This window comes from Cherax quadricarinatus, chromosome 41 (assembly GCF_038502225.1).
Source record: "Cherax quadricarinatus isolate ZL_2023a chromosome 41, ASM3850222v1, whole genome shotgun sequence".
Lineage (NCBI taxonomy): Eukaryota > Metazoa > Arthropoda > Malacostraca > Decapoda > Parastacidae > Cherax > Cherax quadricarinatus.
In genome coordinates this window covers 26,091,313-26,107,457 of record NC_091332.1, presented here as the reverse complement: position 1 = coordinate 26,107,457, position 16,145 = coordinate 26,091,313, and the positions used below count along the sequence as shown (strand labels likewise).

Below are 16,145 nucleotides of genomic sequence, written 5' to 3'. Positions count from 1 at the left end.
CCACTCCTAACAAACGTATATTCAGTCTCCCACACCGCCCCCCCCCCGAAGGCATCACGTAACCTAACATCCCTTAATAAATCCCTAAGAGCCACAGACATATACCCAGCCCCTTTGGGTCCACATCAGCCACCCTGATTACACTATTCCAATCCCCACCAACTATTGCTACCTCTGGCAGTGCACTTAAGAAAAACACAAGATCCTCACACACAAAATCATTCTTTACCTTGATGTTATTTTCTGCCGGCGCATACACATTCACAAAAGACACACGCTTACCCATCCACCACCCATCCACACTCAACACCCTCCCTTCCCCTCCTCCCTCGCTTCTCTGCAAAACAAACGGGCTCGTCTCCCTTATTAAAATTCCCACACCACCTTTTAGACGGGGAGATGGCAGGGTAACTACTCGAAATCCTGCCACCTCCAACACCCTACCCTCTTTAAAATTGTGCTCCTGCAGGAACACAACATCCACTCTAGATTTGTTCAGGAAATTACGAAACCAATCTCTCTTCATACCGCTACATAACCCATTAACATTTACAGACATACACCTAAGGCCTATTAAAGTTTCCACCCCTGCTTCCTCTCATCACTCTTTACAACTCCAGAGCTTGAATTTAAGTTTGACACCTTCAGAGTGCTCTCTTTCCCTCCCCCCTTCTTCCGGTGCCTCCTATCATGGCTACCACCACCTACACCACTACCTTCACACTTCACCTCAGTCTGTTTCCCAGGCCTTTGTGCAGGCGTAAGGACGTCATCAGAATCTGACGTAGCCGCCCTCTTTCTCGTGACTGTCATGTTACACATATCTTGATCAGATGTTGCCTCTCGATGAACCTCCACCTCTACCTGAGAATGGTTTAATGATTCAACGGACGACTCCAAACCACCATCACGTCCCAAATTATCATGTCTCCGACTTTCTGGAAGCGACGGCTCTCCGATGACACCACGCCCAGATGTAACGTCCCTCTCTGGTGGTGACAAAGTCTTCAACACCTCCACCAATTCTTCCTCAATCTCGAGAACCTTCTCCTGTAATTGCTGCTCCTCCTTATCCACAGGAGACGATACCTGATTAGGCAGCTGGGGGAGGTACTCCAACTCACCGCCAGTCCTGTGTGCCCGATCCACTATCTCGCTCCACGAAACACCATGCCCTCCATCCGATGTTTGTTTTTCACCTGCCGCCTTTGAAGCAGGGGCTGTGACATCCACCACAGGTCCAGGCACACGTCTTCGCTTGTCACAGGTCGCCGCTATGTGATCATACTCACCACATAGGCGGCATGTACGTCGTTGTCCTGGGTACATTACCATTACCTGCGTCCTGAAATCTTGTAGATACACATAAGACGGTATTGGGTGCCTCAACGTCATTTTGAGGTTGAAAGAACCCTCTGGATAACCAGCATAGGCACCTGCCGCCCACGTACCATGTTGAGCATAATGCACCGTCCCATATGTCTCAAAAACTTTCCTTATATCCGCCTCGTCCGCCTCAAAGGGAACGTTGCGTAACTTGATCCACGTATAATGCCGTGAAACATCTATCAATTTTACACTGACAGCTGGTGTGACGCTAAGACTTACGTCCTGAAACCTGGTGACTAACGATTCATAAACCGTAGCTGATAGCAGTTTGACGAATATTCTTTGGCTTCCGTTTAATGCTACACCATACAAGTCACTATCTTGTACGCCATATGTCTCCCGGATGATCTTTGGCAATAAGACTTGCGCAGAACTAGGCATTATCGTTCCTTTAAGTAGCTCAATGCCTACAGTATTTATCCTGCGTCTCAGACTAACCGCCATCTTGACAATCACAGTGCACCTATGTTGTTAACAGAGGCGTGACAGCACCACTTCACACCGCTGCAGCCAGGTAACTGACAAGGGAGCTCGCCTACAAACAGCAGAGGGGTGCAGAGCACAACCGCACTCTACCGTGGTCAGGCAGCGAATGAAAGGTCAAATAGCAGACTCTTGAGATGGGCTCTGGCTATTCAGCCCTATAAGTTTAAAGTCGTTTATATTTCTGGCTCTGAAAACCACTTTTCAGATTGGCTGAGCCGAGGTTGTACATAGTTCTTTTCCCTCTGTTCGTTGACTTAATGACTCCGTCCATAAGTTTTGGAAGGGGGTATTGTGAGGGAAAAGTAGGCGTGAGTGGGGTTAAAGTTGTTCAGGCATCCAGGAACCATTAGCGAGTTACGTCGCGCACCCGCCCCCCCCTCTGGCGGGCTGGGGTGAAACTAGTTCTTGGTGTCCGACTTGTTCAAATTTCTACTCCTGGTAGTATTGACCTTACCTGGTGTGGGTTGAAGTTTGGAGAGTCACTTCACCTCCACTCTTCTCCTAATCGGGGAGGGTGATCTACCAGGAGTATTACTGTTTGTTCCTTTCTTTTGTTTGCTGGTTACCAGTAATGATTTTGGCATTTATCACACTTTTTCCATTCTTAAATGTTATATTATCATGACCATTGGTAACCAGTTTATTTTTTCTTATTACCAGCTCTGTTCCTGGCGTGGTCATCCAGGGTAGACGCCAGATAAAGGAGCAAGACATTTGTTAATGGGACTTATTAACAATTAATAGACTACTACCGGCCCTTATTTTATTTGTGGTGCTCCAACCAAGTGGTAGACGAGATTCCAAAACATCGGACTATCACCATCCGCCCAGGATAACCTACATCATCTTTAATATCAGATCTGTCCAGGGCCTTGCCTCCTACTGCCCAACTACAAGAACCAAAGGCCATTTTTTTTATTATATTTAAATTTTAAGTAAAATTCTCAAGTCATTATTCTTATTTTTCCTAGTCGTTTCTTTATTTTTTCCATTAGTTTTTTGTTCAGATGGAAGGCGTTCCACTGACATACGGTAAACTGCTGGTTTCAGAATCTTGTCCAGTGAATCTGACATCGAGGAAAGGTAAATGTTATTTGCCTCTATTTCCAGTGAAAACAGAATGGAGGTTTCTACTTAACTGAAACGTTCTTGGCAACGTAGTAGATCGATCTTCCTGGGTGCAATGACCAGAATGTCATCTATGTACCTTAACCAAGTGGTGTGTCGATATATTACATAATTTGTACTCCAGATTTTCTATGTACAGGTTTCCAGAACAACACTTGGACTGATCACATTACTAAGCCCAACTAAGGCTTTTAGTGACTGTTAGCTTCATAAAAGACCTTAAAGTGAACACATACTTCGATCAAGTAGTTAGTTACAATTAGAGGTGTTGTGGTTCCTAAGAGATAAGTACCCTTGTGAATAGGAAAGTCACGTCCAAGCAGGTCATCTTCTCTTTGACAATAATTTTTTTTTTTTAGTTTTGTAAAAAGGTCTTCCGAAAGCAGTAGATGACATTGACTTGTTCCGAGCAGCTGAACAAGACTTTCGACGAGGACTCCTGCTAACTTTGATGGTGTTCTGCCAATTTCTGAGATTATAGGTTTCAGGGGAATTAAAGTGATTACTTTGTCATTACAAATAAATATTCTGGGTAAATTTAAAAAAAAAAAAAAAAGCAGATAGTTTTATGAGTGTGAGTAGTTAGCTGTGAATAGGGAATAGTTTACTAATGCTTGTTAGTCCGAGATAAATGTCTGTCCCCGGAGCTCGGCTGCACACAAAGTAGGGAAGACAGCATCCACGCACCATGCATCTTCGGCGGTACAAAAGAACTTCACACTTCTGTATCAACAAAATACATCACTGTCCTCGGCAACCTGCCCTCATCTCTTATAGGACCAATGGCACCATTGATACCCAACAGTAATCATGCGTGTTCTGGCCATAAGGCTAAAATCACTGCATCCACAGCTATCGATAATGTAATTCTCCCTATAATATCAAATATGTATCATCCAAAGAGCCATTTTGTGGGTCATTATCTTATTTACACATGCGCCAAGAAAATGAAATGGAACCTGCCTCGCATGCATTGTACATCTGTTCTTATATTTTTATTATTTCCAAAATGTTTTCATATACTGAACGATATATTACTACACACATTAACTGAATAATTTCTGACAAAAAATTAACTTGTCACTATTCACTGAATTGCTGAAATGCAGCACCTGGAGGATATTGTCATGTTTTTAACTTGGCTTCATATTAAATAAGCTCCAATTTCTTAAGTACGTTAGTTACAGCCGTAGTTACTTGTTTTTTGTACTTGTGAAGAAACAGCACCTCCTTAGTTGAGTTTGCTGCACTGCATTTGTTGCCACATGTGAACTTGAAGTGGCCGATGTAGGCCAGTGAAGGAGGCACTATGTGCACGTCTGGGTTACACTTGCCTGTCAGAACCAACAAGAGGAAGTATTTAGTAAGCTTTTAAGAAGTTTCATTTTAAAAGCTAAGAGCTATTATCACTCATTAACCCATTTAAATTCTGACCCTATCTGGGGTATACTGCCACACTCTTGATGGGACATTTAAGAGAACTAGCACTATTTACTGCTACTCGAACAGGGACACGTATAAGGAGAGACTTGCTCATTTGTCTCGCCTTGTTGGGAACTGAACTCTTGGCCAAAATCAGCGTCGTAACCACATTGCCAATGTTTTTGTAAGAGATCTGTTGTTTACATCTGGTAAACCTGTCTTATTAATGTATGTAGGCAATAACTATTTATATAATTTTAGGATATACTGTTCTTTGAAAACCAGAGAAGGTTGCAAGATTATACAAGGAGGAATGAAGCGAGGTTGTAGTAATAGTAGCAGTAGTACTAGTTTGAAAAAAAAATTAAAAAAATAGTGAACTTCCAAGTGCTTTCATGATATCTTACATTATGAAGAATCTGTAAAAATAAGAGAATAGCAGAAGGCATATAAGGACGAGATTACATCTCACAGTCAACATACGACACCTTATCCTTCCCTCTGTCATGATGCAGGTGAGATGGCCAAGGACCTGTCAAACATAGCTAATATTCTTCCCAAATTTTATGACTGCAACTTGTCAAACATTGCTTAAATTCTTCTCAAATTTTATTAATTATGAATGAATGTAATTTGTGTAATCCAAAACCAATATTCATATTAAATTCAAAACTATTTTTTTTTTTATAAAACTTGATTCAATTATATTTCTCTCAACCATTGACCTGCATCATGCAACTTTCTCTGCCTTTTGAAAATCAGTTGCATGGTTAAAATCTCTCGCATAAATTAACAGAGCATTAGACTCTTGTCCACTTCTAATACTATGTTTATATTGTTTGACAATAAACTTTATCACTTTTTTTTACAATGAATCTTTTAGGCAGCCATCACCATTTTTCGGGGAATTTTTAATCAAAAATTATTTTTACCGTATCAAGGTTTTAAATACAACTTCGATTTTCAAATTCTTAAGTAGAGAAAGTACAATAGACTGTCGATTAAAACTGTTTCCTTGAAAACATTTTCTCCATTAAACTGTCAAATTGTGGCATATTTTTGTTTTACACTTCGTAAAATTCAATTTAAATTGTTCTGCTTCTCGGTAAGGAAAACACTTCAGCACTGCAAGCTGAATGAATGACTTGCTGACTGACCTGATTCACTGATTTTCTGAATGACTTGACTGATTTACTGACTTGACTGACAGACTTAACTGATTTACTAAATGACTTGACTGACTGACTTAAATGAATGACCTGCTGACTTGAATGAATGACCTACTGACCTGAATGACTGTACTGACTTGACTGATTGACTACTCACTCACTTGACTGACTGACCTACTCACTCACTTGACTGGACTGACTTACTGACTATACTACATCTATCTCTGCCCAGATGGGCCTCAGCTTACATCTCCACTTCCTCCTTCACAATCATCGACAAACACCAGCAACCACAATTTAAGGTAAGAAATATTTGTTGCATTTTTATCCTTAAGCAACAGATAAAACACACATTGTGGCAATAATGAACGCTAGTTGCAAATATTATTTTTAATTTTGTAAGATTTAGAGACCTAAAACTAAAAACAGTTGTTTGGCTTTCTTTTGGGTTCCCAGGAACGTAACCCTATTTTTCCCACAAGTTCTTCAGTTCCTTTAACACGGATTCGTCTAACACTGCATTTTCAGGAACCTAACTGCCGTCTTAATCAAGGTTCTACTGTATATCAAGAAAGATTTCATGGTAAGGGAGAGCCAGCATATTCTTGGTTAAATAAGACTGTCCTCTTGTTTATTGTAATAAGGATTTCTAGCAGTTTCAAAGGATTTATTAGTTAAGTTAGATGTCTTCATCTATGAATTCTTGACTGCAAATATGCAAAGCTCTCAAAAGTACTGATATAAATACAGAAAATTTAAACGTATCTTGATGTGAAGAATAATAGTACACATAAGAACAGTTATTTGTTGATTTTCTGTCTATTTTTAATTTAAAATCATGGTTCCCATAATAATTAATATATCTGAAAAAAGGTAATGAGTTATTTTGCTCAAACTTAAAAATGAAATTTACAGAATGAATTTGATTATTTAATTTAACAGGAAAATGGTTTATATCTATATTCTTAAGCATTAAACACAAAACATCTTCAAAATATCTGTACCACTTAACTCTGTTGGGAAGGATTTTGTTAAGCAGTCTTGTTTCAAAGTATTTTTTATACAAATTGCTAAGGACATGCGAGAGAGGATTTTCCATTGCCATACCAAACTTCTGAGTGTAAAACTCGCCATTAAACACAAACTTTGCATCAGTAAAACAGAGTTTAATAAGGTCAATGGTAAATCATAATTAACAAGTTCTTCAGACAAGATACTAATAGATCATTAACTGGAACTTTTGTAAATAAAGAAGTGACATCAAAACTAACCAAATTGTAATTAAATTAGCCATGGTGCTTAATTTATCAATTAAATCAGTATTATTTTAAACATTAAAGTTAGAAATTTTACCAACAATTAGGCTCAACATATCTGCTAGCCATTTAGATAATAGAAAATGAACCTATGGAGCTAATAATAGGTCTAGCTGGATTACCTGCTTTGTGCATTTTTTATTAATCCATACATACACCGTAAAGATGGATTGGTGGTCATGATTTTTTTAATTAGTTCATTTTTGTCTTTCGGCAGCCGTTACTGTTAACAGAATCTATGGGATTTTTTTTTCTAAATTTGGAATAAGTATTTGTATCATTTAAATGATTTTTCATTTCATCTTAGTAATCAGTTTCCTTTAAAACTGCTATTACTACTTCAAAATTACTACTACTGCGTTGATTTTGTCGACTTTAGTAATACACAATTTTTTATTACCAATAAGTTTTCATGAGATTTAAAAAAATTTTGAAGGCAATTGAGAATATTTTGTTTTATCATAGAACAATAAACCATCCTCTTATTTATATTAATTTCATCACTGGATAAATCGTTGAATTTTTCCAAGTTACAAAATTCTTTCGCAGTTTCCACATTATTGATTTTTTGGAAGTTGCAAAACTTAGACCTAAACCTAGAGCAGCAGTTGTATTTTTATCTAATGTTTCATATGATAAGTTAATTACAAAACTGTTATTAGCATGTTTTGTCCAGTCACTGTTTTCAATTTGTTTGTCTACTTTTCTTTTTAGTTTATTTTCGAAGTCATTACAAACTCTTCTGAGTTTATTATAGCAATGATCTAACATACTTTGTTTCCATTCTGATAGAATAACCCAATTAAAGGAATATATTTTGTTTCAATATTTTGAATGGTTCTTTTTCTTCTATTTTAGTAATTACAATATGTTCCTGAAGAACAATTCTCATAATATCAAAGAGGCGATCTTCATGAAAACAAGTCTATTTAGCAAAACAGATTTGGGCCTGAGGAACTGACCACCTCAAGTGTGACGGACTGATCAGATCGTCTTTACATCTCTACTTCTGCTGCCTCCTCTGTATTCGAATGAAGAAGCCTACTGTGCAGGCGAAACGGTTCGTAATGAAGTTACCTAACTGTTGTACAAGTGTCTTGTCAACTTCGCAGACAGGTTGGCAGTATTAATCTTACCTCCGTGCTTGCACAAGAGTGTACTGTGTGAGTATATGGCCCTGACGACGTCCATATCAAAGAGAGACTTGAAGGTGCCAGGAGTGGGTTTGAGAGGTTGAGTGGGGGTGAGGGTGTGCCTCAGAGCCCACAAGTATTCTGGCACTTCCTTGACTCCTTGGCTACTCGAGTTTAAGTCATTATAAAAATAGTTCCATTGTAGTTTGTAACCCGCTGGTTTCAGCTTCTTCTCAGCATCCCTGGAAGATGATGATACTTTTGAGAACATGGACGATTCCGTAAAAATATTATTCAGGGGGAAAAAAAAGAAATATGGATGGGGAGAGGAGTGAGCGAAATTCTGCTGACCTAGATGTAGTACGGTCACTGCGCGACTGAAGATAAGGTATCCCAGTGCTGCCTAGCCCCAGCACCTTGTAAGTCAATTCAAGCGAAATGAGTAGTACAGAGTGTAGCATAAGTTTCTAATGCAGTTAAATATTAGAGTTGAAGATCTGAAGCGAATTAGAATATGTATTCATGAGTTATCGCATGGGGGGGGCTAATATTTCAATTTCTTAAATAAAAATGGCAAATTAGGACATATACATGACTAAAACCTTCCAATAAGAAATATCAGCTTTGAAGCCAAGGAGAAGAGGCATTCTCTCACCTTGGCCTTGGTCAGGTGACCAAAAGCTCCAACAGCGGGTCATCATATGACTAAGACCCGCCTCAAGAAACACCTAACTTATATCTTAAAACACACTAGTATATTAAGTTCAAAGTTGCTAAGTATTTGCATTATCGAGTTATCAGCATTGAAGGGTGAAGGCTTTGGTGGCCTGATGACTAAAGCTCTCGCTTCACACGGCGAGTGTCTGGGTTCGGTTCCCAGACAGGGTAGAAACGTTGGGTGTGTTTCTTTACACCGGTTATTTATGTTCACCCATCAGTAAATGGGTACCTGGGTGTTAGTCGACTGGTGTGGGTCGCATCATGGGACACTGACCTCATTTGCCCGAAATGTTCAGCATAACAAGTGGCTTTCTATATAGTAGTATGTCATTGATGTCAGCTAGGACTGTATACCTTGTACATGTACTTGTAGTAAATGAAGATATTATTATTATTAAAGCAGTCGGATGAGGCACTCAGAAATTATCACGTGAAAACCAGTATTTCAAATTTCCCAGTTTCTACCATGAAAAAAGACGAACTGGGACCTACAAAGAACAAAATCATTTCAAACTTTTCTCTAAGACTGACCAACATTTACGGTTTAAGTAGACAAGGAAATAAACATGTAAGTTTTATTTAAGATTTTAGTGAAAACATCTTATGTTTGTTTAATTCATGTTAAGCGCTGAACCCATGTGTTGGTCATGGAGTGTAAGAGGTGGTGGAGGCTTGATCCTCCGTTGCTGAGAGCGAGACAGACGCGCTTCCTATCTGTTCTCACCTGGATGTTATGTATACACGAAAGTAACTCAGGCTAATTTAATAAAGTCAAACAATCCACAGGAAAAAAAATTGTTAAAAGAATTTGGTTTAAAAAAAAAGTATAGCTTGTTTGAAAGCTCAGGATAATTTGCACGACGACATAAATACAGTTTAGTGGATTTGTTTGGTAAACAATGAGCAGCAGTTAGGCCTGAGTGGTTGAGGGGAGAGGACGTGTGTGTTGAGTGAAGTCCTAGGCCTTCTATATCAGAACTGCTTATCTCACCCGACTGATAACTCATCATGCAACAAATATCGTTGGAGCGCAGCTGAATTGCTGCTGTAACTCTTATGTGTGAACTGTGACTAGTGATATACCTAGTGAAACACAAACATCTTGATTTGAAGTGGCTGTAGGAGGCTACACCTTCACTCCACCTCGCCTCTCTCCCCTCCTTCCTCGATTTGGAACTCAGCCATTCACCTCTATTTACTTATGGTCTAGAGGCGGTTTTTGCCAGACCACATAAATGCTTGAGTGCCCGTGTCAGTCCTCTGTGCCGCACTCCACTCACCTTACGAATAAGTCTCCTGTGTGCCTACCTGCCTGCTACAAGCAAATATCCAAGTGGTTGACACGGGCTTAGCAAGCACATTCAAGCAGGCTTGAAAGCAGCATTCCAAGCTAGCCAGAACAAACTAAGGTAGCCTGCAGTTACAGCTGGCCTAAGGCCCAGCAGGTATACGTATACATTCTACAGTGCTGCTGGCATACCAGTGTTTCCTGTAGTGGCTTAGTTAAGAACAATTTAACGAGCATTGCAGTACTGACTTTTTAAGTGGGACATGCCAGAGGTTCACCTATAAACATAGTAAGTTTGTGCTAGAAGTGTTTAGTGCTGCAGATTTGTTGTAAGTTTGTGCTAAAAGTGTTAAGTGCTGCAGATTTGTTGTAACTATTTGCACGAGTGGATTTCACTGACTTAGGACATTGTGCTACCATCAGTACCTACGTAGGCTTAAAATGAGTGAGGAATGTCTGGCCTGCTGGGTGACCTTGAAAATGGCACTATAAGACTCGCATGCCACTTACACCCATACTGCGTGTGTCCAGTGAGGTGAATGTCCCTTCCTCGACTTTCCTATTCACCGGTATCCCTTAGCTCGTCGCCATTATCTACATATGGGATAAGGGCGAGTTTAACTGATCCAGGCTAAACAGCACTCCAAGCCAGCTTGCCAAGGTCAAGTTACACTGCAGTTACATCTCTTCTGAATCCCAGAATGCCTTTGTGAACGTTCTACAGTGTTCCGGCCGTACCTTCGGTGTTGTTAGAACTCTTGTGTGTGAGTTGTGACATACCTAGTGAAACACTGGAATTAGTTTTCCGTTTTGAAAGGCTAGTACCTGGTAACTCCTTCGGAGACGGCTTTTTAACTGTAACAAGCCAGAGGTTCATCTATAAACATATTAAGTTTGTGCTGATTTATTTGTCCACAGAGTGAAAATTTGTCTGTCATTCCCAGACACGTATGCTAGCTGTGTTAAGTGCTGCGGGTTTGGAGTAATTAACGAGTAGTGCAATATTGGTAACTCTCCAGACGACTGTGGCCCCGTGAATGACCTTGAAAATCGCACTGCGACCCGCAGGCCACTACACCCACATTGCCTGTGTCTAGCGAGGTGAATATCCCTTCCTTGTCCCTTCTATTCACCGGTATCCTTTAGCCCATCACCAGTGTGAAACTCCTGTCAGCTATGAGTATAGCTGATGGTGTTGACGTAGATGATGGTGAAGGCAGATTTGAAACATATTTTAGTAAACAGGCTCGGAAAAAAGAACGAGGCTTCCAGAGAAAGCTTGCTGAAAGCAATATGGAAATAAGTCACTCTGTCTGACTTTTTTGGGTTATCCTAGGTTCTCTACACATATGCTGCTATGTATGATAATTCTATGTAACTGTATTTGTGTATACCTGAATAAACTTACTTACTTACTTACACACCCTCCCAAAGCTGTCAGGTTAGATTTCCCTAACAACACTGATCAAGAGACCAAGTTTAACTGGTTTTTCGAAGCTAGTGTAAACAATCATGAGAAAACGATCAAGTTTGTCCGCGATGAGGATAATTACGTCTTTGTGCCTAATGATTCAGCATTTATAGACAAACTTCTCACTCACGAATATGCCAACATCAAACTCCGAGCTGCCCCACCAAGGGCACCTAAAGTGCTTATTGTCATCTACAACGTCAACAAGCACTTGAATCCTCAATATCTGGCATCAGAACAAGTTGCAAGCCCTCGTCGACTTTCCAACGGTCTGATATTAGCTGAGTGGACTGGCCAGGGGACTCTGCCACGCTATATTCACTCCCGTGCAGCCCTCAACAGACGTTATTACATTGCATTGTACAGACCTCCTCAACGTCGATGTTATAAGTGTCAACGCTGGGGCCACATCGCCAGGAAATGCCCATCTAAGTCACACTGGTGTGCAGTGTGTGCCAATGCTCATCCTTCTGAACGGTGTTATGCTATGATCAAACAGCAACAGACTGTTGCTAAACAATGTATCAATTGTAAGACCTCAGGAGTCACAGCAGCTCATGCTGACTGCAGTGTGAGGGCTGATTGCATCGCAGCCAACCGCACTTCACCCTGTACCCCTCATAATGGCCCCCCAGGACTACCAGGTACCTCGGGTCTGAATACTGGCTCATGCCTGCCCTCAGACAATGGGGTTGAGCACCTCACCTGGGGAGCACGTCAACAGACCTCCATCACATCGGCTGTCAATACCAGCCTAGCTGAGTCAGCTGACAGTCAGCCAAATAGCTCAGCTGACCGGGACTTCACGTCTCCAGATGTTCCAAGTCTTGCTCCTGTGGTGTACAACCTGATGTCGCGCATAAAAGTACTGGAAACACAACAATTTCTCCTGAAACAACAACTTGAACAACACAAGGAAAAATGTGTAGAGTGTACCAATAACAAGATTGTCACAATTTGTGAAAGCAAGTGTAAGGCTGCTGAACAAGGTGGTGGTGGTGTTCTTAATCACAGTAATGACGAATATAATACTTGTGTTGATAACTGTAGTGAGCATCATAACGAAGGCTATGGTGTCAATGATGTTAGTAATAGTGATGACCGTAATATAAGTGGTGGTGAAGAGTGTGATGAGAGCGGTGGTGTCTATAATGTTAGTAATAGTGATGAGCATAATATAAGTGGTGGTGCAGAGTGTGATGAGGTTAGTCACATAGACATTAATGTTGAATACAATACTGTTGACAAATGTAATGAACACAATGTTGGTAGTGGCGTTGGTGATGAGTTGTAGTGTTGCGTGTAATGTTAGTGGAGGAGGGAATGTGAGTGGTGGTGTCACCTATCATACATTCACACATAAACAGCGTCATGCTCTGGGTTTACGAAGACTCCCACGAGGCCTTACAACTGGAGGTGCACTTACAAAACTCATGGACAAGGGTAGCACTGTTGACATTGATAAGGTCTGCTATTTATATGAACGATTTTTTCATTATGCTGAGAAACTCGACAAGATCCCAGGACTACTATAATGGATCAAAACTCGTATAAACTTTCTATATTAAGCTGGAATATTGCATCACTTAGAAAAAGACTTCCTGAACTTCATCATAAAGTAACCACCGAACCCATTGATGTTGTGTGTCTACAAGAGTGCAGAGTCCCTGAAAAATCCCAACCCCCTAAATTACCATCATTTGTTGCATATAACCTCAAATCTACTAACTCTTGTGTTCTATATATTAAAAAATCACTTCCCCATCAACTTCTTGCACACAAGAAAACAGAGGGGCTACAATATCACGGTGTTAGGATTTATATAGGGAACTCTGCTCTCAACATATTTAACTTGTATGCTCCTGCTGATAAATTTAATTACTTGGAGCTCCCAACTTGTGCTCATTCTGAGCCTACTCGTATTATTGGCGATTACAATGCGAGACAAAAGCATTGGAAACTCACAGTTTGGTAATCGTAATGGCAATCAACTGTTGTCACTCTTAAACAGTCATGATAATGTCCAAATTGTAGGTGACCTTGAACCCACACATATCTATGGAGGCATCCTTGATCTGTGCCTGGGCTTCAACATTACTTCTGCCAGCTGTGAGTCTTCCATTGTAACAGATATAGCGTCTGATCATTTCCCTAGGCTAACCTCTCTAGATATTGGTAATACTATCCTTCCTGGTAGGATATTCAAACGGAAACGTTTTAATGTTCCCACAGATCAGCATGATGACTTTGTTGCACATGTGACTGACTGGTATAATTCCTATGAGTGTTCCTCTGTAGAGACCTTTAACAATGATCTTGTGAGCAGTATTCAGAACTACTTAGAGCCGCCACTGCAACCTCTTGGTACTCTAAACCCAACAAACTTCCATAATAATCATACCTCCTTCAAAAACCATACTTATTACAATGATTCTAAACTTCGTACACTGAAACGTACTGCTCGCAGACTAGGCCTAGCCTATAGAAAACATCGTACCCCTGGAATGCTGAGGCTCTTCCAAACTGCCCTTGCTGCTGCCAGAGAGCGTATGACAGAGCTGCGGCAAACCGACTGGGAAAAATTTGTCAACGGTCTTAATGCTCACACCCCACTTAGCCGGGCATGAAGGGACATAAATAGAATTATTAAGGGTAACCGAACTGGGCAGATCGCGCACCCTCATCCCTTGCATAGGGCGAATGAGTTAGTCAGTGCTTGGGCTGCTACATCTAGCTATGACAATCTTCCCAGTACCACACAGGCAAAATTAAATGACAAATATGATGCAAGGGAGAGACTTGTTTGCTTTATGCTCAGTAAGGCAGATGATTGCAACATTCCTTTCACTAATTATGAACTTGATGCAGCGCTAACTAAGGGCAACTCCACGTCGCCTGGTGAGGATGGTATTACTTACAACATACTCAGATTGCTGTGTCGAGTACCAGGTAATCCATTACTTGAATTATATAACATGAGCTATGTAACTGGGGAGCTCCCTCAATCTTGGACCAACAGCCTCATCATTCCAATTCCTAAGCCCAATCAACAAAATGCATTTCGCCCAATATCTCTTACTAGCTGCTTGTGTAAAACATTGGAGAGAATGATTCTTAATCGTCTCATGTACAGAATCAAACAATTTTTGTCTCCCCGGTTACATGGTTTCATGCATGGAAGGAGCGTGCATCATTGCATAGCCACCTTTCTCACCCTGCACACTGACAGCTCCTACACTACCTTCCTTGACCTTAAATCCGCTTTCGATGTAGCCAACCGACATGTAATAATTAGTGAACTTGCCAGAATGGATGTTGGAGGATGGCTTCTCCGCTGGATTAAAGGCTACCTGTCCAACAGAAAATCGTCTGTGTTGTTCCAGGGACATAGAAGTGTAACTAAAGACTTTGAATTAGGAACCCCACAGGGAGGTGTGCTCAGTCCCACACTGTTCAATATTCTAATTAATGCATTACTTAATGCTATGCCTAGTCAGCCCCATAATTATGTGATTAGTTTTGCTGATGATATAATGATTCACACCACCGGATTCTCCAACACCCAAAACATTCTTAATCATGTACTAGCCTCGTGTCAGGACCTGGGGTTGATAATCTCTACTGATAAAACAGAGAGGCACAGTTCGTCAGATCCAATTGCATGATGGGTCTCTTCTAGAATATGTAAGCAGATACAGGTATCTAGGCTTTGAGGTTCCACTACTTGGACCTGTTGTAACAAGACTTTGTCGCCAATACAAAGAACGACTAAGAGCACTTAGAGTTGTGGCAGGGCTTCACCCCAGGTATGGTGCTAATGTTAAAATTGTGAAAATGATGTATCTTGCTTATATTAGATCATTGGTTGATTATGCTGCGCCACTACTTGCTCTTGTGTCTGACTGGAAGCTTGGAGGGCTGGAAAAACTGCAGAACGAAGCAATGAGGATCATCCTAGGATGCCCTCGTACTGCCAAAATTTTAAATATGCAAAAAGAACTTGATATTCCAAGCATCAGAGATTGTGTTACTGAAAGAAATATCCTAATTGGGGTTAATATGCTCAGGCAAGCTCATTCAAACCCCTGCACAGAAGCCCTCCAAACTTTCCTCAGCACTGGTGAACACTCCTCCAGATGGATCGAAAAGACTGGAACCGACCTCCGCATGAATCAGATACATGATCTATGTCAAGTATGGCAACAGCGGCACTTCTCCGCTCCATGGAATATTACCCCATTCCAAACTACCATTCCTCCATTTCCCCCCAAACTACTACTTAAATCACAACCAAAACTTCGCCTTGAAGCCAAACATGAGGCCTTAAGCTGTATTGATAACTTAGTCACACAGCACACACTCTCGCAAATTATTTACGTTGATGGTTCTGTTCACCAATCCACTGGTGCAGCTGGTAGTGCTGCTGTTGTCGTACAGAGTGATGGCTCTCTTAAAGAAATTGGAGCACGCATCAATAATTGGGCCTCTACCCTTCAGACAGAACTGTTTGCCATACTCCTTGCACTGAAATGCGTCTATGTATCAAAGATTGACAGTTTAATTGTAACTGATTCTCTGTCATCCATAAATGCTCTCAACTCATTAAGCATAAATTGTGGCATG

General features: G+C 40.7%; 2 protein-coding genes across 2 annotated transcripts in view; one reads left to right on the top strand and one right to left on the bottom strand.

Moving 5' to 3' along the window:
• The window catches only part of LOC128706086 (glucose dehydrogenase [FAD, quinone]), a 71,536-nt gene extending 68,347 nt beyond the window's left edge, over positions 1–3,189 (top strand). Inside the window, exon 10 of the mRNA XM_070092826.1 lies at positions 3,143–3,189. Coding sequence (XP_069948927.1) covers positions 3,143–3,189 — 47 coding nt within the window. The remainder of the gene's footprint in view (positions 1–3,142) is intronic.
• A 940-nt stretch (positions 3,190–4,129) lies between these two features.
• LOC128685389 (uncharacterized) overlaps positions 4,130–16,145 on the bottom strand; it is a 92,023-nt gene continuing 80,007 nt past the window's right edge. The window contains exons 8-9 of the mRNA XM_070093104.1: positions 8,047–8,285; positions 4,130–4,337 (exon numbers count right to left, since the gene is read on the bottom strand). Coding sequence (XP_069949205.1) covers positions 4,153–4,337; positions 8,047–8,285 — 424 coding nt within the window. The 3' untranslated portion in view covers positions 4,130–4,152. The remainder of the gene's footprint in view (positions 4,338–8,046; positions 8,286–16,145) is intronic.